Source organism: Lonchura striata, chromosome 1 (assembly GCF_046129695.1).
Source record: "Lonchura striata isolate bLonStr1 chromosome 1, bLonStr1.mat, whole genome shotgun sequence".
In the NCBI taxonomy this organism is placed as follows: Eukaryota; Metazoa; Chordata; class Aves; order Passeriformes; family Estrildidae; genus Lonchura; species Lonchura striata.
Genome location: NC_134603.1, coordinates 5,931,942 through 5,958,081, shown reverse-complemented (window position 1 = coordinate 5,958,081; position 26,140 = coordinate 5,931,942). Strand labels below are relative to the sequence as shown.

The following is a 26,140-nucleotide window of genomic DNA, read 5'->3' as shown; positions in this document are numbered from 1 at the left end:
CCTGCTGAGCATCTGGCCATCTTGAGAGGTTATTCTTTCTGCTGTCCCTCAGACAGAAAACACCAGGAGAGACAGTGCTGCCCCAAGGATGAGTTGTCTCTTTTGCCCCATCATTTGGACTCCACTGGAGCAGACAAAAAGTCTCCTTAATATTGCAGCTAGAGAAGTATAGGGCTCCACAGCTGAATATTGAAAGTGCTGAGCATCCACAGCTCCTGCAAAATCAATGTGGACGGCAGACAGGGTTGGAAAACAGGATACTTCCAGCACATAAGAGTATGTTCCAGTTTTTGCCTGTTCCTATTTCTGTATTTCTCCTTCACTTTTACATTATTTAGAATGGCTTCCATATTCACCACATTTCCCCCCCCTTTTTTTTTTTTCTCCAAGCAGCATATTACTTTTTCCTAGGGCTGTGAGACCCATGCTTTTCCTGATTGTGTCAATATTTCTTTCTAAATCTGGGACTTACTTTTATCTGAGTCTATGCCTTTACAATTATTTTTACTGTACATCAAGCATTGTTCAGAGAGGTTTTCTTGTCCAAAATGCAAGAAAACCCATTATAATTTAGGGGAGATGTTATCATCCAGCCAGATTTTGTGATTTCAGACAAGAGGTTGTTGGCAGTCCAGAGATTCACTGTTTTACATAAATTGATTACCTGTGGTTTATGATGCCACTATTTGTCTGTAACTGCTGAAGAAAGAAGCTAGAGATAGAAAGGCAAGTGCAAAAGATTTAATTGATCTCATTTTATTATATTCGTATCTTCAGAGTCTCATACTAATATTCCAAGTGGTCTATATGAAGTTGCAGGCTTGGAATAGACTCCTTTTCTCACAAACTGCATCAAAGAAAAGAAGTAAAACCATTTTATGTCACAGATTTATTTCTAAAACTCTGGATTTTGGATGACTTTTGGATTCACATCTTTTCTCCCTCAGCAAAAATAAGAAATCAGTCCACAGATGCTGAAATACCCTCATCACCTGAAGGCAATGTCTAAGACATTGCTTTTTCCAACATACAAGGGAATGAAAATAAATCAATAAATCACTCTCTGAAACTCTAACAGAGCTAACATCCATTCTGGAGGAGAAAAGCTACCCAGGTGCACAGAAATATCAAAGTGCTGCCTGGAGGCACTGACAGACAGTCTGTGTCTGAGTGAAGGTGGTGGCAAGCTTGCTCATCCCTCCTACCAACAACCCCCAGCAAGATGCTCCCAGCCAGACAGTCTGAGGAGGAGAGCTCTGCCATCCCTCCCTGAACCAACAGGAGCTGAGACAGGAGTAAAACAGCAACAATTATGTGTACTGGGAAGCCTGTCTAAGGAAAATGGGACAGGATCATGAAGAGTTCCATCTGCAGTGGGATATTTTTGTTAAGCAAGATGTTTATTCAAGGCAAGCAAGTTGTGCTGAAGCCTAGAAGTGGAGTTTGAATGGGAAAAAAACACCCAGAAATCCACTTCAGGCAGAGCATAAACCAGAGCACACCAGAGGACAGCCTGAGATCTGCATTGGGAGCACATGAAGGATTTTTCTCAGTTTTCTGAAGTCCTTAACTAATGTTCATCAAGCTGATATGAGCTAGCACTGCACCAAAGGACACAATCCAGGTCTTCTGTTCCTAGTTAGCTGCTCTCACCTTGTGCCAGTTCCTCCCCTGGGACAGCATGGTGAAATAAATCTGGTTAAAAACTAATCTAGGAAGGGAAACAAAAATATTCATTGGCTTCCTGCTATAGTTCATGGTGGGGACACATAGATGCATCTGCTGGCAGATGGGAGAAGGAAGTTAGGAAGACTAAGATTTTCTTTTTTAGATGTGGAACTGGTCATAAAACAGCACTGTTGCAAATTTCATTATAAACTTATTCATTTCAGAGTACTAAACAAAATAAGAATTTATCTAGATCATGGAATTGTTTAGGCTGGGAAAAAACCCTTAAGAACATTGAGTCCAACCATTAACCCAGGACTAAACCATGTCCCCAAGTGTTACACCTGCTTTTAAATACCTCCAGGGATGGTGACTCCACTGTTTCCCTGGAAAGCCTCTTCCACTGCTGACAATCCTTTCAGTGAAGAAATTTTTCTTAATATCCAATCTAAACCTCCCCTGGTAAAACTTGAGGCCATTTCCTCTTATCCTATTCCTTGTTACCCAAGAGAAGAGACAAATCCCCACCTGACTATGATGTCTTGGAATGGCTACCTAGAACAGAGGCCAGACAGAGTTAGAAAATAAAGAAGGTATTTATTAAAGGCCCTCGATACAGTTTGGGCAGTGCAAAAGTCTCACAGAAGCTACACCCAAGATGAACGACGGTCACGAGTTTTTCAGACAGATGTAAGTTTGGTCTATTTGCATATCAGGAGTTAATTGTCCAATTACAGCTTCAAGTAATGAAGTCATATTTCCCCAGTTTGCTTCCCCCCAATTCACTTTTGGTTTTGCTTTTTGGGCCTGAGGCTGAGGTTGTCCTTGGCTGTCAGGCCTGGAGGAATAATTTTGTCTGACCAAAACATGAAGAGAGCTTATTAGCACCCTAAATGGAGTTCAGAATTGTACACTAATGCAGCACAGGACCTGAAAAATATAAAAGCTAGAAACTTAAGGCATCATCCGTTCAGGGAGTTGTAGAGAGTGATAAGATTCCAACTCAGCCTTCTTTCCTCCAGGCTAAACATTTCCAGCTCCCTCAACCACTACTCAAAGAACTCATGATAAAGCCTCTTCACCAGCTTTGATGCCCTTCTTTGGACATGCAACATTTCAATGATGTGGACATTACACAGTGCCAGAACAGAGCTGTAGTTATGATCTGGGAATACAATCACTTCTGCATGATCTGTGGGGAAACTAAGGGACAACCAGGAGCCACAGCTCATCCACAGAGTTCAAAGCTCCCTGCCAGACACCAGCTCTGGAACCATTTCTCTCTAAGCTGATGATGGCTGGACCAAGTGGAAAATTAGATATGAGAGTTTCAGACATTTTATTTGAAAAGGAAAAGTTCTGTAAGAGAAAAAGAATATATGAATATCTCTGCTGTGTTTCCTGGAGCCAAAAGGTACCAGACAGTTCCTCAACTAAATGGCAGAAGATCACCACTAAAGAGACTAAACATTTTGTCTCCTCACATCTATGAAGTCTTTTTTTTTTTCTTTAGTTTCAAGTAAAGGATAAATCAGTTGGAAATTCTGTCACAGACCTTCCGTGCCTTCAAAGGAAACTGCAATTAGCCAGCAAATGTGGTGATGAAAAGATGAGGGATCCTGTCATCTGTAACATGAGTGATTGCTGGAAGATGGAGATGTTACAGAGTTTGAGAAAAGTACCATGACTGCTGTGGGAGTGCAGCATCAAAAAACAGCAGGACATATCAGAGGTGACATCAGCTGGGTCACTGCCCAGCTGCAGCTTTTTAAAAAGCAGCAGTTGTCTGCTGAGCTTTTAACAGACTGCCAAAGCCATCTGAAAGCCACTAGATTTTCAAGTGATGGTCAAATCCTTAGTACCTGCACTTAATCTGGACATCATCTTAAGCAGCAAAATTTGGACTATAACCTTAGATGCTGATATGTTCCAATATTTCAGTATTTTTGTGAGATTTGACTGTACTGATAAGTGTGTTAGGAAGTGTCAATCAAAATATGGCAGTTCAGATGCCTTTGTCATGGTCTCTGTGCATGAGGTATTTTTAACACTAAAGGCCAAAAAGAAACAGCTTGCTGTTCTTCTGTGACTATATCGTGAACCTGGGCAAAGACAAGCTCAAAAATAGACATTTCTGAAGCTTTCAGACTATCCTTTTGATGGATGTTCAAGGTGCTGCTTTGAAGGCTGGAAGCCCTTCATCATCAGTAACAGAATAGTGGTAGCATATGTCTTATATTTTATGCACTTCATACACTACCCAAAGTCAACAAAGACCTGTAAAAATAGAAATATAAATTTTATGAATCATCTGGACATGTGACTGTTTTTGATACCTTATCACAGAACTCACTAAATCAACTGAAATCAATGGCAAACCATTTGTACCAACCCATTATTGAAACAATTCAGCCTCATCTTCTGTTTGCAAAGTAGCTGAGATTCATGTCATGACAGTCGTTCAGTCTAGTATATTTTTAAATATTCTGTAGCTGCCTGTTGTTATCCCTACAGCATATAAGCAGGAACTGTATTTAGGAAGCATGTAGCATCTCTGGAATTTTTAGCAGAATGTATCTCTGTATATTTCCTGTGAAAACATCATCCATTCTTGCCAGTCAACCATAATCCAGAATGTAATGGAGATGTGTGGCAAAAATATCTCCCCCTGCCACAATGTCCTACTGAGCAGACATGGGTTTTTTGATTATGCTATGCTTACTGCCACAAGATCAAATGAGAGCTAAAATGCTATTAATGCCCTCAGTGACATATTCTTAGCAATACATTCAGTCAAAGATAGCAAGATGGAATGACAGAGTCTAGGCCAGATGTCCAGGGAGACCTGAGACAAGCAATTCTGAACAGCTGCTGGCATGAAATCCAGCATTTGCAACACTTCACAACCCTTCACATTTCAGTAGCAGTATCAGGACTGGAGGACTCATCAATGGTCAGTACAAAAAAACTTCCTCCCATTTCCACCCTTTGATTCATGTGTCTCCCTGGAGCTTACACAGGATTATGTCTATTAAAACCAGAGCCTGGCTGTGGCAATAGATGCTTTTGTCTCAAAATGTGCACAAAATAAACAGCAGCTTGGCATGAGCCCTGGTCACATTTTCCACCCACTACATGGTTTGTATGTTCATGTTTTATGCATAGCTGTCATTAAAACACTGAAAGTTTACTGCAACAGCTGTTAAAAGTTTGATCTTCTAAATACATAGAAAGCCTTGCCATCACAGTGAACTTCTTTCCTGTTCCTGCTGCACTAACACGGAATTTAAAAATGGTACATGGACAAGAAATCACTTGGTCCTGTTCTCCGTCTCCATTTTCTCAGTTCCCAAAGCAGTTCTACCTCACACATGCAGGTAACAAAAAAATTAACTGATCTCTAACAGGATATTTCTCCTGGAGGTGCTCTCATTAACTCATCCTCCATTTCAGCAATATTTTCATGTTTTTTAGACCTGATCTAGACATCATGCCTCTTGAAAGCTTTCTGCATGCAAAGCGATAAATTAAATAAGTATGATAACACTGATTCTGCCGAAGAGCATTTTCCCGGTTTTAAATATAGGAAGAAAAAATGTAGGGAAGACTCTGAGATTGTGTATTAAAGGGTGAAAAGTTACAATGCAGGAGAAATTGCAGTCAGAGGTGAGAAGTGGGACTGTGAGAGAGGAGTAGCCCTGCAGACACCAGTACAAAAGGAGGCTCAGGAGGTGCTCCAGGTGCCTGAGCAGAGATTTCCCTGCAGCCCATGCACATTCCATGGAGAGGCAGCTGTGTCCCTGCAGCCCAGGGGATCCATAGGGGAGCAGAGATCCCCCTGCAGCCCCTGCAGGACCCAGCACAGGGGGAGGGGGATGCCTGAAGGAGGTTGTGACCCAGCCCATGCTGGAGAAAACTCCTGGCAGGACCTGTGGACACATGGAGGGAGGAGCTGATACCAGAGCAAGGGAAGAGTGTGAGGAGTCCTCCAAGGAGGAAGGAGCAGCAGAGATGTGTGCTGAACTGAGCACAGCCCCCATTTCTCACTGAGCTCACCAATGTAGGTAGAAGCAAACACCTTGGAGAGTGGCTGTCATCTAGGATGAAGGGTGCTCCCAGTGATCCTTGGCAATCGAAGAAGTGTTATGCTGGCCTGTTTGGACACAGGATGGGCTCAGAAAGCCACAGACAGATGGTATTATACTCTGACAAGCAGGTAAAAGATTTTTTTGAGCAGACAAGAAATTATGTCCCAGGTACAAAGCAGAGTAAACAATTGCTTTGGAAAAAGTAAAGTAACAGAATTAGAAAGGAAAATCACATTTTTTACATTTTTGGTGTTCAGCAGCTGCAACAGAAAGTTGTTTGAGTCGGCCAAATGTGCCAATTAGAAGGGTTTACAATTTTCTATTAGAGCCCAGTTGTGTGTACGATTAAATAAGATTTTCACATAAAAAAAACCAAACTCCTTCATCTGCATAGCTTATAGTTATTATTCCCCATGGCTTCCATTTGTATTGGGATTACGCCCTCCATTACCCATTTATGTTTAGGCTAAAAAAGCAGAAACATCTTGATATTGTTGGGTAATGTCAACTAGACTCTGCCTGCTTGCACTTGTCACTCTTTAAGGACCCTACATAAGCTCAAAGCTCTTTTTCTTACAAAAGGAGGTCTCAGAAGGCAAGAACAGATCTTCACAAAATCAGCTACGAGGCCTGTTCACAGTAATCACAACACACACTGCAAAAAGGAGCAAAACCAGGCAGCTTTCATGTAGTCATTAAGAACAAGAGAGTGATTTATCAGTGTTTGAAGAACAGGCTGTGTGATTGCTGTTTTATTAAAGTGCTGGGAGGTAGCAGCCACAATGCCATTCCCATCCTCTTCATCAAGGAGATGGAAAATCAGGGTCATTTATGCAGTGCAAATCCCACCCCACTTTACTCCATTAAAAGTAATTCAAAACATCAACAATGCTTATGCTGTTGGCAGCCAGAGCACTAGAGAACATCAGCTGTCAGTGGAGTTGAGATGCTGAAAGGCAGAAGAGCACAAACATCCCTCTGCTTTCTTAAGGATCATTCCCAGCAGCACCCAGAGTATTCTCTTCACAATACAGTGCCAGAAAATAAGGGGGGAAAGGGTACTATACAAAGTAAACCAAAATCTGTGTATAAATAAGACATCACTATTCATATTCGTAGTCCAAATTATTATAAAGTAATTGAACTATATCAGAGCCAAAAAGGAATTCATGGTTTACTCTGGAAGCTGACCTATAGTTAATACTGACTTGCCAGAAAAACCCATCACATCTCCTGTAGTAAAATCATAGAATCATAACATCAGAGAATAGTTTGGGTTGGAAGGGACCTTAAAGGACCTAATTCCAAATCCCTGCCATAAGCAGTACTCCACTAGATCAGGTTGCTCAAAGCTGCACCCAACCTGGCCTTGAACAGTGATCTCTTACAGAGTGGAACTGAGTAGGAGACATAAAAATAAAGAAGTATAAGCATGAAAGAAAACAATCACAGCTTTTCATATCTATATGCTAACTGAACCTATTCTAATTCTGCAGTAAGGAAAGCTCTACTTACTCTCACAGAGACGCCTCCTCAGCTTCCCCCGAATTTTATCGATGGCGTTGTAATCAGAGACATGAAACACGTGAGCAGACTTGGGCTCTGAAGCAATCTCATCAAGTTCCTCTTTTAAGGCTTCTCCAACACCCACAGCAAAGATCCTAATACCAGCCTGATGGGCTGCAGTGGCTGGATCCAAGACAAAATCCTGGCTCCTTCCATCAGTTAAAAGGATAGCCACTTTTTTAACAGTTCGATCGCTCAGTCTCCCACCAGCTTCTTTGGAAAAACTGTAGGTGGTGATGTACCTGAGAGCATCTCCAGTGTTTGTGTTACCCCCAAAATACTGGATCTTTCGTGCAGCCTCTTTGATCTCCTCACGGGTTTTGTACTTTCCCAGGTCGAACTCTGTGCTCGGACGATCGCTGTATCGCACCACTCCTACACGGGTTTTGTCTGGGCCAATCTCAAAGGTTTCCACCAAATTAGACACCCACTGACGAACTTTCTCAAAATCTTCTTTTCCGACGCTGGAGGAGGCGTCCAAGAGGAAGACAAGGTCGTAGTGAACACTCTTGCAACCTGCAAGAGTGGCAGAAAACATTGTTAAGGGGAGATGGATGCAGAGGACCAGACACATTAAATATTCCCTCAACACAGCTCCCTAGTGAGCAATTTGGAGGAGGCAGCAAACCTTCTCCCTGTCCTGCAGAGGAAGAGCGGATTCCCAGTCCTCCCTTCTGAGTCACCTCATCAGTTTCAAGATATCTACAGAGCAGCACAGACTTGGCTTTGAAATGCAAACCCTTTCCAACCCTTTCCATTCCTCTGCTCCTAACTACTTCTGCTCAATCCTTCAGCGACACCCCCTGCATGTACATGAAGATATTTTTCTCTGACTTCATTGCAGTGCCTTTGCTCAGGCAGTGCTCTGAAATTACCTGGACAGATCAAAAGTGCTGTCCTGACCATGCCTATGCCAGTCCTGACCCTGAGTAATGAAGCTTTCATGTCCCCTCTTGCATGAATGTTATGATTCATTATGCTTAGCTACAAGGAGTTCTTTTGCTCAGCATGCTATGTTGATGTAGCAGGTCTGTAACAAAATTATTTCAAATTTGAGGCCTTCTGCCACTGCCTATTGACTAAAGGATGACTTACTGAATTTTGGAATGTGTTCCTCAACAACAAAGGGCAGCTACCTTGTAAGGGAAAAGTTCTTATTCCCACAACCACCCCTTTGCCTCCAACCATGATATTTGCAATGTGAGGCCTGTATAATCCAAAACACAAAGCTATTTTAATTGCAACTTGCCTGCCTTATATCAATCCAGACTGGTTGCATATTTGTCAGACACTTGGCAAAAAAAAAAGTAGATCTCTCAGGAGATGTTTTTTAGCTGTGTCTGGGTACATGCAAGTCAGGAAGGAGTAGGTCCATATAAATGCCACTGATGCCCAAGAGTTGTCAACATAATGTCCCAACTGGACAGAATGTGTATATATATGCTTATATTTATTTAAACCAGTATTATAGACCATAGGGTTTTAATGAAAGCTGCTCTACAAAGTCAGTTTGGTCACAGCTGCCAACCATTGTTCCAGAAGTTCTTATCTCACCTTGTCTCAAAAAGTACAACTGCATGTTTGACCAGTGGTAAAGTTACATATTTCCTACTGAATTCCAGCATTTGAACCTACAGGAAGGTCACAACATCTTCTCTCACACAGATTTTGACACAAATTAGCTCTGTCTCTTTTGGTCATATCAGGGTAGTGACTGTGCCCAGAATGAAAGAATTCCGTAACAGCCCATGGCTCTGGAAAGGAGGGAGTGGATAGCTCAACTACACAGAGAGGATTTGCCTTCAGAAAAGAGTAAAAGCATTATAAAAGAGTAAGTCAGTTCTTAAGGCATTGCATGATGACCATGAGAGTGATTGTACATCTGGAGTGTAGCAGGTGATGAGAAATGAGCATCACCTGCTGCTGTGTTGACCTCTGTAGCAGAGCACATCCCAGCACATCCCAGCTACTGCAGGGCCTGTGGGAACCACCTCTGCATAAGGGATTGGGATCACATTGGGACCAGCCCATCCACATGGGATCTCTTTGGAAGCAACCTGCTGTTGTGGTTTTAACCCGAGCTGGCAACTAAGCACCACACACCCCCTCACTCACTGCCCTCAGCAGGACTGGGGGAAGAGAATTGAAAAGGTGAAAGGCAGAAATCTCATGGATTGAGAGAAGAAAGTTAAATAAATAAAATCAAATCAAATGAAGAAAAATATGAAGTTTTAACGAGAAGTAAAATAACAAAGATATATAAATAAAACCCAAGAAGGAGGAGTGATGAAGATGAAAGCAGTTGCTCACCACTGACTGACTCACAGTTGCCAGGCAGGAGTCTCCAGCCAAGTGTCCCTCCACAGCTTTATTTCTGAGCATGATATGGTTTGGGATATCCCTTTGGTCAGTTGGGGGCAGCTGTCCCAACTTTGTCCCCTCCCAGTTTCTCGTGCTCCCCAGCCTCCTGGCTGCTGGGAGGAGGTATAAAAAAGGCCTTGGCTCAGTGTGAGTTCTGCTCAGCAGTAACAAAAACATCCCTGTGTCATCAACACTGTTTCCAGCACAAATCCAAAGCACAGTCCCAGAGCAGCTTCTGGGAAGAAAATTAACTGTATCCCAGCTGAAACTTGCATGTGGGACCGTGTTCTGTAATGGCATTTTGTGAGTGAGGAAGTGCTTGTCTCTAACTCCAGAACAAGTCTGTCAGGAAAAACTCTCTCGTAGGCAATCTGAGAGCGTAGATGATGGTTTATGCCATTTTATATTATGGCATGCAAGTTACATCTGTGTATATCAGTTGGGCTCTCAGTTGTGGTTCTGCTTGATTTTTGGAGAATATAAAAGGTAAAAATATTAACAGTAAAAGGTAAGAAAGAAGCTTACACTTCCCCACCTCACCTCCTTCCTAAATTTATTATTATATTAATCTATTCTGGATGAAAGAATGTTAATTAGGTGAGACTAACTAGAGAGCAACACCCACAAGACCTTCCTTTTAGTTATTTTAATGACTCTCAGCAGGTGAGACAGCAACAATTTCAAAACAAATAGAACAGACAGAATGAATCCTGTCTGTGTTCAAGGGCAATGAGCCTTAAAACAAGGGGGAGTTAAGGTTTAAAAAGTGATGCCAATTCAAGGCAGTATTAAGGTCTTTCAGGATCTTTTTTTTTTCCTTTGGTGTTGGTGATTCTTTGCTTACAGACCTAGTGGCAGTAAGATGAAATGCTGCAGAAATTATTTTAGTAAATATTAATCTGCATTTTCAGCACTCCAATGTCCACTGCTGGACAAAATTGATTGTTTTCCAAGAATGCCATAACAGTACTTTTTACTGGCAGAAACAATTCAGTTCATGTTAAGGGAATATAGAAGATAACTCATAGAAAGGAAAATTTCAGTTAATTGCAGAAATGCTCTCTGGGAGCATGATTCAAAGAGTTGTGTTCATCTACTCAGACACTGAACCAACTGTTCTGCAATATTTACTTTAAAAATAGTTCACAAACAAGCCATAAGCCCAGAATTATTTAAGGTAAGCACATAATGAACATATAAATGGCTTCACTATATTCTGCCTGTGACTGGTGCAGAAGGAGAAAAAAAAAACTTGGGATTTCACTTTGTTTGGTTATTAAGTTTTTATTTCTGGTAAACTTCACCCCAAAAAAACCGTAGATCATGTAAGAAAGTGGTAAAGCAGCTATTCCTTAAACTGAAAAAAGTCTAAAAAAGCCTTTCCTTTCTTATAAATTACCCAAGCCCACAGAATAGCAGCTTTCCTAGAAAAAGAGACAGAAAACTTCCATCTCAAAATACCTTTGAACTCTTCTAAGAAAATTGTGTGGGTCTACAGCCATTTTTAATTTGAGGTGTGGCATCGCTGATGTCAGATAATTCTTCTTGCTGCCACACAAAAGCCAATGTGTCATTGTCAAGGATCCCTATAAGAACAGTTCCTCAGCTACAGCATCCTCTAATGCACTCAGTGGCATTTGGGGGAGAGTGTTCATGAGCCCTGGCCAAAAGCTATGCCAGAGACCATGCTAATAACTAGACAGTAGAGAAACATAGAATCCTAGAGTCATTTAGGTTGGAAAAGAACTTTAAGATCATGAAGTTCGACGATTAGCCCAACATTGTTAAGTCCATCACTAAACCATGTCCCTAAGCACCACATCAGCACATCCTTCAAATATCCTGAATCAAGAGAGGTTATGAACAGTGCCCTAGCCCTGTTTAGGTCACTGGAAAGTCACAGTCAGGCGGGAGATTTACCAGGTCTCCTCTGACACCCACAGAAGGTGATGCCAGAAGTGATCTCCATCACTGCCAGCCAGTGTGGGGTAGATGGAGCACATCCAGAGCAAGCTGTGTTGAGCTGCTCCTCTTGCCATGGGTAGCTGAGCTAAACTTTCTAAGCCTGCAGCAGAGCAAAAGGCCCCAGGTAAATCACAGCCTTGAACCCTGAGCTTTCTCCATCCCTAAGGTCTGTTTCACAGATTTCCAGCAGTAAATGTCTTGGGCTGTTTACAGATTTCCTCCTAGAACTGGTGGCTCCCCAGCCATGGGGAAGCCCAGCAGCTCCAGGGCGTGAGGCAGCGAAGGGAACGCGTACCTGCTCTTTGTGCCTCGGTTCTCTGCCCGCTGAGCACCAACATGAGAAGAACCAAGAGACGGGGCACACGGCAGCTCCCCACCATGGATGTGTCCATAGCTCCTTTCTCACATCAGCTCTTCTTTTCTCCGGGGTGCGAAGCTTGCTAGAAATCCAACCCGCAGCCTAGAAAGGGAAATAAAGAGCAAGTGTTATCTCACAGCAACACGAACGGCAGTAATGATGCAAGTCATGAGAGCAACGTTTTGGAGAGTCGCCTCTTCTGCCTGTCATTTTACTTGACTAGACATAAACTGCTCAGACAAAGAGGCAGGAGTTCACCTACTTTTCAAAAGCTATACTCGTTCACTGGCTCTATTCACTGTGAAGCAGCTGAATGGAAACAGGAGAGAGATTACCAGATTATTATACTTTAATTGAGCCCACTGCCAACTACACAATCAGCGCACTGGAGTGGAAACCATTCCTGACCTGGCCCTCCCACGCATTCATCATTAGGAGATACACAACACAGAGCCCAGATACAAACCACTATAAATCACACATACAACCCGCTGCCGCTTCACCCATCACTGCTTTCAGTTCTGGAGCCCCAAAAATGACAAATGCTAAAAATACACCACTGTTTTCATGTATGTGTTTGTTGTCATCAGTCCTTCCCTGCAGGAGTAAACTCAGCAGTTTCCAAACATGTCTTTCCACTATTTAGCTTAAAGATGTACAAAAGCTCAGGGTTATCTTCAATATAAGGTCTTTGGTTTGGGTTGACTTTGAGTGGAGTCACTGAAGTCAGAAGGTATTGTAAGAAGCCAGGAAAAGTGGCTGAGCTGTTAAAAGTTAAACTGTATTTTCTAACACTAGATCAACACTTAAAAAAAATAAATCTGTTATTTCTCTTATTATCTTTTATTATCTCAGAAAGTCATTGCAGTTTGATCTACTGTCTGCAACCCAGAAGGTAGAAACCAGCTTCCACTCTGCAGCTCTCACTGCCTGAGGCATTAATTTCAAAAACTTTTTCTCAATTCCTGATTTCTTCTTTTCCTCTTTAAGGGTTCTAATGTTTTCTTTGTCTGTTTTCTTGGGGAAGTTCTTCCTTCTCAGTCTTTTAACATGCACGTCTGCTTCTCACTCTTGATAGCTGTGTAGAAGTCATGAAGGGGACACTGTCTGATGTAGTTCATTGCTGCAGAGTCAATTATGCCTTCTAGGGTATTTCTTTTCAAAGCAATAAGGTTCTGTGGGAATCACAGACAGGAAGAATGGTGGCGTCAGCATTTGTTCAAAACCCGTTTTGATCAGTCAGATGTTGGCCCTATCTTTACCATGTATCTCAGCATGTTGTGCTGGTTTAGGAAATTAAAAAGGGGAAAAGCTTTATGAAGTTGTCAAGATGTGGCTATAAATCCTTATTCCCACAAAAAAAAAAAAATACAGGGTATTTTAAAAAGATAAAAAACAGGTTATTTTCAGAAGTCTGTATCATATGCAGACAAGGAGAAAAGCAATGCATATAATAAATCCTTCACTGTAAATAAAATTTGGAAGTATCTGCCAGCAGTGGAACATAAATACAAGAAGGATTAAAAAAAATATTTATTCATGTACCAATACTAAATACAAAGGACACAATCAGGTGCTGTAATTTACACCTCAGCCAGATGATGTCCCTACCAGACAGTGAGGTGTTCAGGTTTGAGCCAAATGGAAAAGGCTGCAGGGTAAAAAAGGCATGAAAATGCCACTGTGCCCTACAGGAGGTAGAATTTCCTTCTAAATAAGCACGTTGTAGAAATACCAATCAGGCAGCTGCCTGCAGAGGGATCAGGACAGTCATGACTTTAAATATCTGTGGGAGCCTTCAGCCCAAGGTTTTTGCTCCCCTGGATTTTTTTAGGAAACATTGTTTTCGGGTACAACTGATGGGCAGCAGGTTTGTGGCAGCAGCAAGAGCTGGGAAACCAGATCTGCCAAGAGACATCCTGCACTTCCAGCGCCGAGCTCAAAACGTCCTTGCTCTGTATCTGGGCTTGCACGGCTGTGAAGCTTTATAAATACATTCTTAAAAACAGTCTTGGCCAGCTGCTAACCCACATGAGGCCAGGATAAAAGGAGCAGAGCACCAGCTGGTGTCAGTCAGCAGAACAACTCTGGCTCTGTGAGCAGCAGATGCAGCTTGGTGGATGGGGCTGGCTTGGTACATGTGGGATTCTACCCCAGCAGAAAGACTTCCTCCATGGCCAGGCCTGAGGGCTCTAAGGCCTCATTCATCTCCTTCCTTGCCAAAACACTTCAAGAACTCATTTCTGCATTTTGAGTGCTGCAAGGTGTCTCAGAACAGCCATTTAGGCTAAAAATAGTGGCAAAAAAAGAAGCCACAAATCAAATCAGAACATCTGCTTAAAATCTATAATCATAACTTGTGGTGACTTTAATACACATTTATGGTTCAATATTATTCTTGCATTCAGGCCAAAATATATAATTTTATCCACTTTTATAGCACAAAGAATTGAACCAAGTCTCTTAACTTGCAACTACTTTATGTACAGATATACCAGTGACAGAAAATTGCCCCATTCACATCAACAGGATTCATGCCATGGCAATGAAGTCTTCAGAGGTGTTAGAAGAAAGGTTGGAAATAAAATATTTTTAGCTATGCATTTTCCACACTTGTTTCTTTCCCACCTCAGTCAGCCACTCTGAGACTGAGCTCAGTTTGAAATTGCAGCACCTGATCACTATTTATTTCCCTTTCCAGGAGAAAAGGCCAAAAAGGAGCCAGAATATGGACAGTTTAGTTTTCAGAGCAATCCAAGACTAAGAAATTCTCTATATTTAATCCTATTTCCAAACAGCTAACATGGATTTTTTAAAATTAATATTATTTTTAGTTCAGCCTATCATGTGGGAATAATTTTGCTCAAAGAGGCATAAGTCAATGCACATCATTTAAAAATACCTCCCATTTTCTTTTTCTTTCACAAACATCACTTTGGGATTCCCTTGTGATGCATTAAGGGATATTGCAAAAAGAACTGACAAATCCTATCACAACTGCGACTCTGTGTCTGAGGCTCTGTTTTTAATAGTTTAATGGGAAAAAAAGAAGTGAATACTTCTGGCTACATGCAAACATGATATGGGAATAGCATCCTGGCTGGGAAGTCAGTGAATGTTAGAGTGAGCTCTCTACACTCAAAATACAAGCACAGCATAAAGCTATTCATACCATCTCACAGCTGAACAAACAATATGCAAAAGATAGGTATGAGTTCTATATAACTTTCAGCTTCAGAATGGATTTTTGGGAGGGTTAGTGTAGAGTTTTAGGTCACTTGGAATCCATGGTAAGGTCTCTCTAGCTTTGAACAATAAGCAAATACTCCTTGGGGAATGCAGGACAAAAAACATCAATTAAAAAAAAAAAAAAAAAGATCCAAAGGGGAACTCGGATTTCCTCATCTCAACTCTGCAATTCAGCAAACAAGGATGAAAAACTTTTATGTGCAAAATGAGAAGCACAATTGTTTGATTAGGAGTGGCATCTCGCAAAAAATGAAAAGAAACAGAGAGAGGCAGACACAGAGAATGTGGCAGAGAAGAAAACTTCATGGCACTTCTGGGAGAAACAATTAGCACTAGCTCTGGATATACCCAACCTCAGCCTCTCCAGACACTGCTCTTCTGTCCTGGTTTGAGAGAAGCCACACACAGCAAAACCCACATGAGTTAGAGATGGAACAACACAGAACACTTTCTCTGATCTCCTTCATTCTTCAGAGGAGTGATTCAGCCACAAACATTCATAAAACAAAACAAAATAAACCTGAAGTCACAGTAAGATGAGCATTTCAAGAGTGTGATTTAATAAAACTTTTTCTACCTCATGCGAGCAAAAGTTCAAAGACCCTATGGGGACAGTACAAAGACCATTGAATCAAAGCTGAATGTTAAAAGTATGCCCAGTTATGTACTTTGGACTCCTCATTAAAATATTCGAGCTCTTGCTTGCATTTTACTAAATTATACCACTGAATTGTTTGTCTTACTGTTAAATTCAAGGGGGGCTGATTCTATTATTGTGCTTGATTTCATCCATTCGTCTGCTGCCACTGAACATCACCATATGCCATATAAATGTTGTAACTATGCTGGCATTCATAATGTGATTTTAAATGTCTTTGGTATGCTCCTCTGAAGAAGAGGTTAGCTGGGGGTGAAAAAGACAGTGTCCAATTATACAGCTTTTCACACACACACAAAAAAGAAAAGCAAATATAAAACCCAGCACACTAATACATCTGACATCTTAGTAGAGTCAGCTTGTTGATTGTGCCTCTTCCAACTACTGAACTAAGCAATTTAATTATCTAAATTATTGCTGATATGAGCAGGAAGCCAACTGTATAAAAGAGAGATGGGACTTTCTTCCCTGCTGATCATCCCATGGGTCATATATCTTTTTGTGATGATTTTTAAAGAAATCATCCAATGCCATTTCTGGAAGACATGCATCTTCCCAAGCCTGATCCAAAGACAACTGCAGTTAGTGAAAAGAGGGACAGTGATTTCAATGGACATTGTTTAAAAACCCATGTGAATAATAGAGCAGAAAATTCTCTGCTAACACCAGAGCTATTCCTGAGGTACTTTGCTCAACTACAACTGAGCCAAAGCCTGCTGAAATCAAGGAGGAGACTGTCAGCAGTCCCACAGCATGCTGGATGAAGCCATTCATGCACCCTGCTAGCAAAAAACTCTTCAACATCTGCTCTAAGTGCTGGTGAGGCTGCAGGGGGTGGGGCATCTCTTCATTTGCAATGATAGAATCACAGAATTGTTTGGGTTGGAAGGAATCTTCAAGATGATCTCATTCCAACCTCTGCCATGCCTAGGGATGCCTTCCACTGGACCAGGTGCTCAGAGCCCCATCCAGCCTGGCCTTGAACACTTCCAGGGATGGGGCATCCACAGCTTCTCTGGGCTACATCACATTTTAAGAGCAACTTCTATCCCAATCCTTAAAAAAACTGGCCAGATGCAGAGTGATGGTTAACATGAATGTGAGCCAAAGCAGTTTTTCAGCTTTATGGGAGATGAAATAGGGTAGTGGGAAAGATCAGCAGACCATTCCATCCCATCGATTTGTTTGCCTTTGCTGAACTCTATTACTGCCCTGAAGTACTTGGTGCTGGAACTGCCCAGGCCCATGAATGATTAATATTGCTGCAATTGGAAGTGTTTGATTGTGTGAGAAGTACACACTGATAATTTAGGAGGGGAAAAATAATACATGGCTGTTCCCTAAGTGATACGTATCCATCCAGGAGACAGAACAAAACAGGAGTTGAGTGGAAAAAAATATCTTAAAAGGACCGTAGCCAAGAGTCCTAGAGGGCTGAAGCATGCTCCAAGGATTAACTCAACATGGGCATTTCCTAATTTTCAGCCTGAGAAATGTTCCTTTAACCTCCGTGGTGCTGCACGTGCACACACAAGGAACCCTGAGGGAAGGTCAGAATTAGAATACAGCTACTTTTGACTCCTTAACCTATGCTTGGATCATGCATTCCACAAATTGACCTCTCATAAATGCATTTACCACAGACGCTTTAAAACAAGCCCTTACTGGTTGTCTGCCAAATCCCTGCTATTCTAAAACATCCTCACTGCTAGAAGAGGACTTTGCAGTGTATTTTTGCCTGCTGCAGCCACGCAGTGTCTGCAGGCTGAAATCTTGATGCAATATCCCCAAGTATAACTTTTCAGCCTTTTGCCCAGAGGAAGTAACTCCAGATTTAAATTGTGCTCTTGCATATCAAGCTTAGAAATCTTTCTACTGATTGTCCAAGAAAACCCCAAGGTGACCTGCAGTCAAAATCTACATGACAGACTCTCTCTTTAGCTTTGGCATCATTGACCAGACTGCCAGGAAAATCTCCACTGCACCCAGCCAAGTCCATAAAGGGTGACTCCTTCTCACTTCAGCTAACAAGGAGTTTGAATTTAAAAAGTTCTACATCTGATAATCTGGTTCTGTATAAAATGAAGTTGCTCAAGCATCTTGGTAAGCATTACTGAAATAATTATCAAGGAAATGACCCATGGGAAGTGTCTCAGAGTTTGAAGGGATTAGAAGAGTTGATAAGAAGAGGCTGATAAGGGGAAGTTTTGAATATCTGATCTGGGAAACAATGCCTGAAAACTGAGTTTGTCCAAGAACCAGGCACCAGCACCTGTAGCACCTATACTGACAGCTTCTCTCAACATGTTTATTTACTTATTGGCAAAGGCAGGAAGAATATCCTGAACTTGAAATTTAAGCTTATTGGTTCAATACTTCTATATGCTTTCAAAAAAATATTATAGCAAAGTAGCTTCTCAGAGCTGCATTTTATTTGATTTTTTTCAATATTTTTCATATATTTTTTCCCTTAATTGTTACTTACTTTCCTCTGCAAAGCTGTAGCCTGCACCTCTTTAGCATGGACCAGGAAACTAGCAACAGAGGTCAGTTGACTTATCATAATATCATTTGCACTATCCTCTTCTACCCCCAAAAAATTCTCAAGAATATAATTCAAGTCACACAGATTGCAAGTCAATTACAAAACATGTTGGTAGATATTCTGCCTCTGCAGTGGCTCATCTTTCAGGATTTACTTGAATCTTATAGTAATACAATAATATTATTATATACATAAAAATTTAGGAACACTCTTGGAAAAAAAAACACACTCCAAACTACATTACCAAGTAGCGTGGCACAGCTCACCCATCCTAATAATGACTGTATTGCACAAGGCTAAGATAGAAAACTTTGCCCATGCTTTTTAGTCTTCTTTTAAACCTAGAACAATGCTGAAATGTCTCTCATGTTGTTGCTGAAACAGGTTTTGCAGCACATAGACATCCTGGAAATGGAAAATCCATCACCTGAAGATAATACAAAGCACACTGGCTGTTTGGGGTAATAAATAACATTATTCCCAGAGATTCATACATTTACATTAACCTTCACATCTGTGTGTAGGGTGTCCAGATTGAAGAGGAGTGATACAAGCAAGACAAAGACCAAAAAGATATCCAGAAAAATTATGGTAGGACCAGTTTGTGATGGAGTAGAAAATCCAGAGATTTTTCCTCAGTACTGTGTGTTCAAACTCCTTAGTGTGGTATGTATGGAGCATGTTGATTTTGTACAGGGTCACAGAACACCAGTCCTTTGGCCTAAGCCCTGTAAACCTGTACTGGCAAAGTCCTACAAATCCCATTTCCTCTCAAGCACAGGCCAAAATGTTCCAACCTACATTTGCTATTAGGAAGAAACCTTTAACACTGAGCCCCTGAAGGCTATTCAATATGAGAGTACTTCACTCTTACAGGGCCAATTTCCTGCTTTTTATATCCTCATGGAAGTTCTTACAGCTCTTGGAATGAAATTTAATATTTTTTTTTTTTTTAGTACAGTCGAGGATTATGTCAGTAAAAAGACCCATATGTAATGGCTTTATATAGTTAGCAAGCAGAGCTGGAGCGAGGAATCGGGATGGGGTAAGAGCCTAAATCTATTTGGAAAATAGACAACATACTTTTTAACAAAGAGGAGCCTGGTGAATGCATTTCCCAGAACTCTGAACTGGGGCAAGGAAGAATTGCTCTGCATTCCTTGCTCTATGCCTTATGATAATGGCCTGGATAACCAGAATCCCTACAAACTCCAGAAATGAGCTCATACCCATTATCTGTCACTCGCAGGGTTATTAACGGGGCCATGCTAATTGGACATGTACCACACACTCACCTACCACTTCCCAACATTTCTGCTGAACTATCCAAATGACAGAAAATTCCCCAAATACAGGAATGTGAATGCCTCCTTCTTGAATCACATGCCTGAGTTCCTCCTCCATGTGTTCCAGAAAGATGATGGACATCAAATGTAATGAAAGTTTGTTCAGAAACAACAAGTGCATTTGATTAAGAGATTTAGTACTGCAGAGCCTTTCCATGGTCTAATTTGCATGGTCTTGACCTTTGTAATGAAACCCAGAGCTCTGTTGTGGACACCAACACACCAGCAAAAGTGAAGAATCTGTGAATAAATGCCATGAAAATAAGAGGTATCTGTCATTACTTGTGTAGGTACAGATAGCAGGGTTGCATCTTCAGCTCTGAACCTTTCTCTCTCCATCTAGCACTCCCAGATTTTGTATCCACTGCCTGAAACCTATCCAAACTGAAAATCTCCATGCTCTTCTTCACTGAGAACCAGCTTGGCCATTTCTCTTTTAAAACATCAGAGTGAAAAAAGACAATTGAACAGATACAGACAGGTTGCAAGGAACCCCTTCTCTCCAGGTGTTCTAGAAACAGGCCAGTTTTTACCTCCTTGTTGCAGCAGGGCCCCAGGGTAGAAAGCAATTTACAGTGAGCTGACATTGCAACAAAGCATTTTGAGAACTGACCCAAAACAAAAGATGGTACTGGAACTGATGTAGGCTAGCCACTTAATTTCTCATAATTGTATAACTCAAATAATTTAAGGCAGGGGCAGATCTTGGAAGCCCAAACAGCAGAATCCTAGGGTTAGACACCTTACCCAGCTTAGGTGTCTGAACAGTGAGGAGGTTGCTTGGAGAATTTAAGACTCAACATATTGGAAGTGACTACCTCCACTCTCTTTTTAGCTCTGACCTGAAAGGTTTCTCTTTCTTATGAAAGGAGCTGGGCTAAGGAGGCAGGAAGAATCATCTCTTCTGTCCACAAAGCTCTACTTTGTGAATGTCTTCACCACCAACACAGATTCCTATAAAATGAGAGAAATAAGAAGTGTGCCCTCAGTGCAGGACAGTTTTGAGTGAAGACCAGTTGGATCTTTGACATCTCAGCCGTCTCTGCCCACCAACGTGGCCACCATCAGCATGGGACAGGCAGGTGTGGGGAAAACAGGGGAGTCAAGCAGAAGCAGAGTTTATCAAATGTCAGAGATCCTAAGCCCAAGACTGAGAAACAACCCACACTTTACCCCTCCCAATTTCTGAATGTGAATCCTTCCATGATTTCACCGTGATCCCACAAGAGGAAGACCTGCAGGAAAATTCTGCCTTGTCACTATTATTATTTCTGCCCCTAGTGCTGTGAGTAGAATGGAAAACTAAACAAGATGGGATGAATGGATCAGAAGCTGCCCTGCCAAGAAGGAATTGAGGGTGCTGGTGGATAAGAAGATGGACATAAAACAGCAATGTGCACTTGCAGCCCAAAAATTCAAGCATATCCTGGTCTGCACAAAAAGCAGAGTGGCCAGCAGGCCAAGGGTGGTGATTCTGCTCCTCTACTCCACTCTCATGAGACCCATAGACACTTAGAGCAACACTGGAAGGATGCTGACCTGTAGGAGCAAGTCCACAGGAGGCCACAAAGAGGATTAGGGGGATGGAGAAACTCTCCTTTGAGGAAAGGCTGAGATAATTGAAATTGTTCAGCCTGGAAAAGAGAAGGCTCTAGGAAGACATTATAGAAGCCTTCCAGTACCTAAAGAGCTGAAGGGAGGCTTTTGTCAAGGATAATGTAGTGCTAGAACAAGGGATAATGACTTTAAACTGAGAGAGGGCAGGTTTAGATTGAATATTAGGGAGAAATTCTTTACTTTGAAAGTGGTGAGGCACTGGCACAGGTTACCCAGAGAAGTTTTGGATATCCTATCCTTGGAAGTGTTCAAGGCCATGTTGGACAGGGCTTGGATGAACCTGGTCTAGTGGAAGGTGTCCTTGCCCATGGCAAGGTGGTCAGGATTAGGTGACCTTGAAGGTCCCCTCCAACCCAAACCATTTCATGATTCTGTGAAAGCAGAAGATGATCTTGAAGACACTGAAGACAAGTACAGCAAATAAAGGTCTGACAGCTGTAAATTTAACAGGGAAAGACGTAGCTGGAGAAAACATGTAGTTTTGAGCAGGAAGGGCTCTCTTCACCACTGTCACTCACACAGAAAGGATAAGATACAAAAGCTTGTGCTCTACAGCCCACACACAGCTCATGTCAGGCAGCTGACAGAGGCAGGAGGGCTGTCACTTAGGAGCTGATAAGAAGGTGCAGCTACCCCTGAAGCACTGCTGGGTCTGCCTGTCTGTGCTTGTGGCAAGGGTGTGACAGCATCAGATCAATAATTCTGATGTTGGCTGGAAGGGTTTTGGGCCGTTTCAGCTCTTACCATGCCCCATCCTCTCCACTCTCATTCCTTCCTTGTCATTCTTCATACAAGTTTCAGAAATAGCAGTGAGAAAAGAGAAAGCAAAAAGGGAATGGGCAAAGAAAGACAAAAAGGAATTTACAGATCACATGAATAAAACATCTCACTTAAGTCTTCCTAACATTATCATTTCTTCATATTTAAAATTTTCACAATTAACTGTAGGAGGAAGTGCCTCAAACTGTCTCAAAAAGACCTGAAACTCAAAAAAAATTACTTAATTCCCTTTTCCCTACCTCTTCATATGCAATATCCTGAAATTTTATCTTAAAAGAAGAGAGAGCTATTGCATAGATAATATAGGTATCAAAGATTTTATTTGATAGTTGGGGAGAGGATGTTTTGAAATGGACAAGCACATAGAGTACTTTCAGGAAAATAATAAAAAAAAAAAAAACAACAAAATTTGGTGGAGTAGAAAGGACATGGAAAAGTTGTAGAAATTGAAAAGAGATACCTACTTAGCGAGCAGTGTTAGAACTTAAAACAAATTAAATCTGTGCCTTCGTGGACTGTAAAGCTTAATTTCAAATAGTCTCACACTATAATCTTTTTCTTAAGGCATAGCAGAGCTTTGGCTGGAATTTATCTCAATTAAGTTTAGGCTGTAGGTGTCTAAACTAACATGTTATGGGGTTTTACACTAAGCTAATTTCAAGTTCATGGAGAGAAAAAAAAAAGAAAGAAAAAAATCCATAAACAAATTGATTTTACCTCTTTCTCATGAGGAAGAGTAAAATAAATTAACTACTCACAAGAAGTGATTCTTTTCCCCAGACACAATAAAAGAAGCTTGGACAAAGAGCAAAGATTTAGATATTGGTGTTCCAACAGATACCAATATTTCAGCAAATGTCTGTCTGGTCAAGGTGACATAAGAAATTCAGCCAAAAGCAGCAACAGCTAAAGATGGCAAAGGTAATGATAGGAAAATTTATCAAGTTCAGAGGCAGAGGAGGAATAGACTTGAGTGCAAAGTCTTTGCCTAATGGGGAATTGAAGAAGCATAACTTGACTCCTAAACAGATCCCCTTCCTGAATGATGAAATTGTCCAAGAAAAACAGGTTTGGGAAGAAGAACCAAAATGGACCTAGGAAAAGCAATGTCTTTTTGAACTTTAGCACGAGTTTCCACAGGGAGGACTTAAGAACATTCTCTGCAGAGTTTAGTCTCATTTCTGGGTAAATTATAACAGATATGGGAACCAAAACTATGGAAGACTTCTGGATTGCCTAAATGCTTAAACTTCACTCTGAGTTTTCTCTGTCCATGAATTGGATTAGATGCAGCCAGCCTTGAGGCTCAACTGACCCAAATGCCAGCAGGTGATGCTCTGCTCTCATTGACTGAAGGGAGGCTCAGGAGCCCTCACCAGAAAAATAAAGGGTACAAAAAGGCCCTGAGCATTTTGGCCTTTCTACATCTGTTTTGGCACTAGACTTCCTGCTCCACTCAGGAGCAAGAAGGTACTTTGCTTTCTTTTCCTTTTGATGTCAAGGAAAATACCAAAGTACTAATACATCGCCATGGCAGACATGCATATTAATTGACATCATATTCAGACAAGCAAGTATTTCCAATACAGTTGCTGTCTGAAGGGTAACTGTTTTAATCTATCTGTTGCCAAATAGACAAAAAAAAAAAAAAAAAAAAAAAAAAAGGAAAAAATAAAAGGATGTGATTGTGCTTGTTTTACTGTTTTGTCTTTGTCTTTGTATTTGCAAAACTGACAGCCTGTTCTTTAAGAGATAAAACAGGTGTTATAGCTTGTTTTCCATAGATACATATGAGATCTGATTTGATGTGTGAAAGTTTGTCATTTTCATGTCAATGTATTCAGAGACCAACACTTATTTATAGATTAGTGCAGCTGAAAGAGACAATAACGTGCAGTCTAACCTCCCAGCCAACATAAATAAAAAAGTATTCTTAACAATCTCAGTATGTGATCTATACCTTGTTCAAAGTTGCAGTACTTTTCCTGATCTATTGAACTATCGGTTTTGATTTATGACAAAACATTCCCTCACTAGGACTAGAAAGCTGTTTGAGTGCTCAGCTACCATCATCTGATGCACTTGATCTCTAAAATGAATGCATCCCTCTTCTGTTTGCAGTGTCATGCTTTAATCTGAAACCCTTCCCTGACTTCTAGGGCCCAGAAGAAGTTGCTCGACTGGTGGTTGAATTTTCATTATTTCTGTAGTAAGGTAAATGTGAAAGGCCACAATGCTGTTAGCTGTTTCTTGGCCTAAAAATAATCATAAACAGAGAAATAAGAAATTAAATAACACATTAGCTCAGCTGCATGAACAATATTTCACTTGCACAACAAAGAGAAAAAGAAAACAAAAATTTTCAAGCTCCTTGCCTTCTTCTGCTTTCAACAGAAACTAAAAACACAGCTGGTGCTTAACAGTTCCTGGTTAAATGGAGAAAAAACTAAATACAAGATGATACCAAATCCTCAAACTGAGAAAAATTTTTGTACAACTACACAGCAAGTACCTCAAGAAGTTCTGCACAAAACCCTGTTAGTAGCTACAGCAGCTGCATTCCATTATTTTTACTGGGAAACACTTTTTAAAGCTGGTAAGAAAGTGCATTTTTCAGCTGTTATCTTGTATCCAACTTCCAGGATGCACTCTGGCTCCCCATTCAAATTCCATGCCTTCTCTTCCACTTGGCATGCATGGCATGTGGGTTGCTGGGGTTACTCCCAAATTCAGGGAAGGAATTTTCTTTCAAAAATTCAGCAGGATTAAATCTAAATTGCTGAACTGTGGCTTTCATTTCCAGTGAAATTCCATGCCAGCACAAATACTTACATCTCTGAGGCAAATCGGACATCCAAGAGAATTACACTGTGAGCAACAACTGGTATGTGCCCCAAAATACTATAGAGGGGATGGGAAAGGAAATAATCTATAAGAACCCTAATTTGCTAGCCCTGGAGAGATATATTTTTACAAAGGCATGCAATGACAGGACAAGGGGATATGGCTCTAAGCTGAAGGAGGGTAGATTTAGATCAGACATTAGGAAGAAATTCTTTCCTGGGAGGGTGGTGAGGCCCTGGCTCAGGCTGCCCAGAGAAGCTGTGGCTGCCCCATCCCTGGGGGTGTTCCAGCTTCGATGGGGCTTTGAGCAACCTGGTCTAGTGGAAGGTGTCCCTGCCCAGGGCAGGGGATTGCAAACATAGGACTTTGAAGGTCTCTTCCAACCTAAACCACTCTGGTGTTCTATGGTTTGCTTCATGGGAATTCTGGTCTTGCTGTATTTACTCACTAGCAAGTGCTGTAAAGGTACAAAATTTCAACTTTATGTGGGGTATGAAAGCTTTGGAGGGCCACTGTACTTAATTCATCTCACATAAATTATGTCTTTCCACAGCACAGTCATCTCTGTAGGACTGGCACCATATAGTACAACAGACAGGTTTGACATTTATCTGTTGAAAGGGATTTCCCCACTTTTGAAATGTCCATGTGAGACAGATGAGAGCACAGCTGGTTCCCTGCATTACAACCAACCCTCTGAGCAGAAGACTGGTGTAGGCTTAACTCTTCTTTCTGGTGCTCCCATCCACATGAACCATAGCTTTGACTCTCAAGTCTGAGAGAGAAGCAGCTCTACCTCCTCACATTTGACCTCCCCTTTGAAAAGGCAGAATTTTATTTCCCTCTGAGGTGTACGAAACAAAAGATTGAGAGCATAATGCAGGTCCTCAGTTTTTATATTGAACTTCCACTTCTGAAGTCTTTGGAAAAATGTTTATTGCAGCAAATTGAACAGCATATCCTGCCTCACACCCTCAAGTCTCTTCTCACTCACAATAGGCCACTACTTGCTTTTCCACACCACCGCGTTAATTTGATGTATTGATTCATTTATTCACATGAAGCAGCTTGTCTACCTTGCCTGTAACTATACTA

General features: G+C 41.3%; 1 protein-coding gene across 1 annotated transcript in view; it reads right to left on the bottom strand.

Moving 5' to 3' along the window:
* Positions 1-26,140, bottom strand: part of COL22A1 (collagen type XXII alpha 1 chain) — a 219,088-nt gene that overhangs the window by 180,224 nt on the left and 12,724 nt on the right. The window contains exons 2-3 of the mRNA XM_021532468.2: positions 11,944-12,108; positions 7,272-7,838 (exon numbers count right to left, since the gene is read on the bottom strand). Coding sequence (XP_021388143.2) covers positions 7,272-7,838; positions 11,944-12,040 — 664 coding nt within the window. The 5' untranslated portion in view covers positions 12,041-12,108. The remainder of the gene's footprint in view (positions 1-7,271; positions 7,839-11,943; positions 12,109-26,140) is intronic.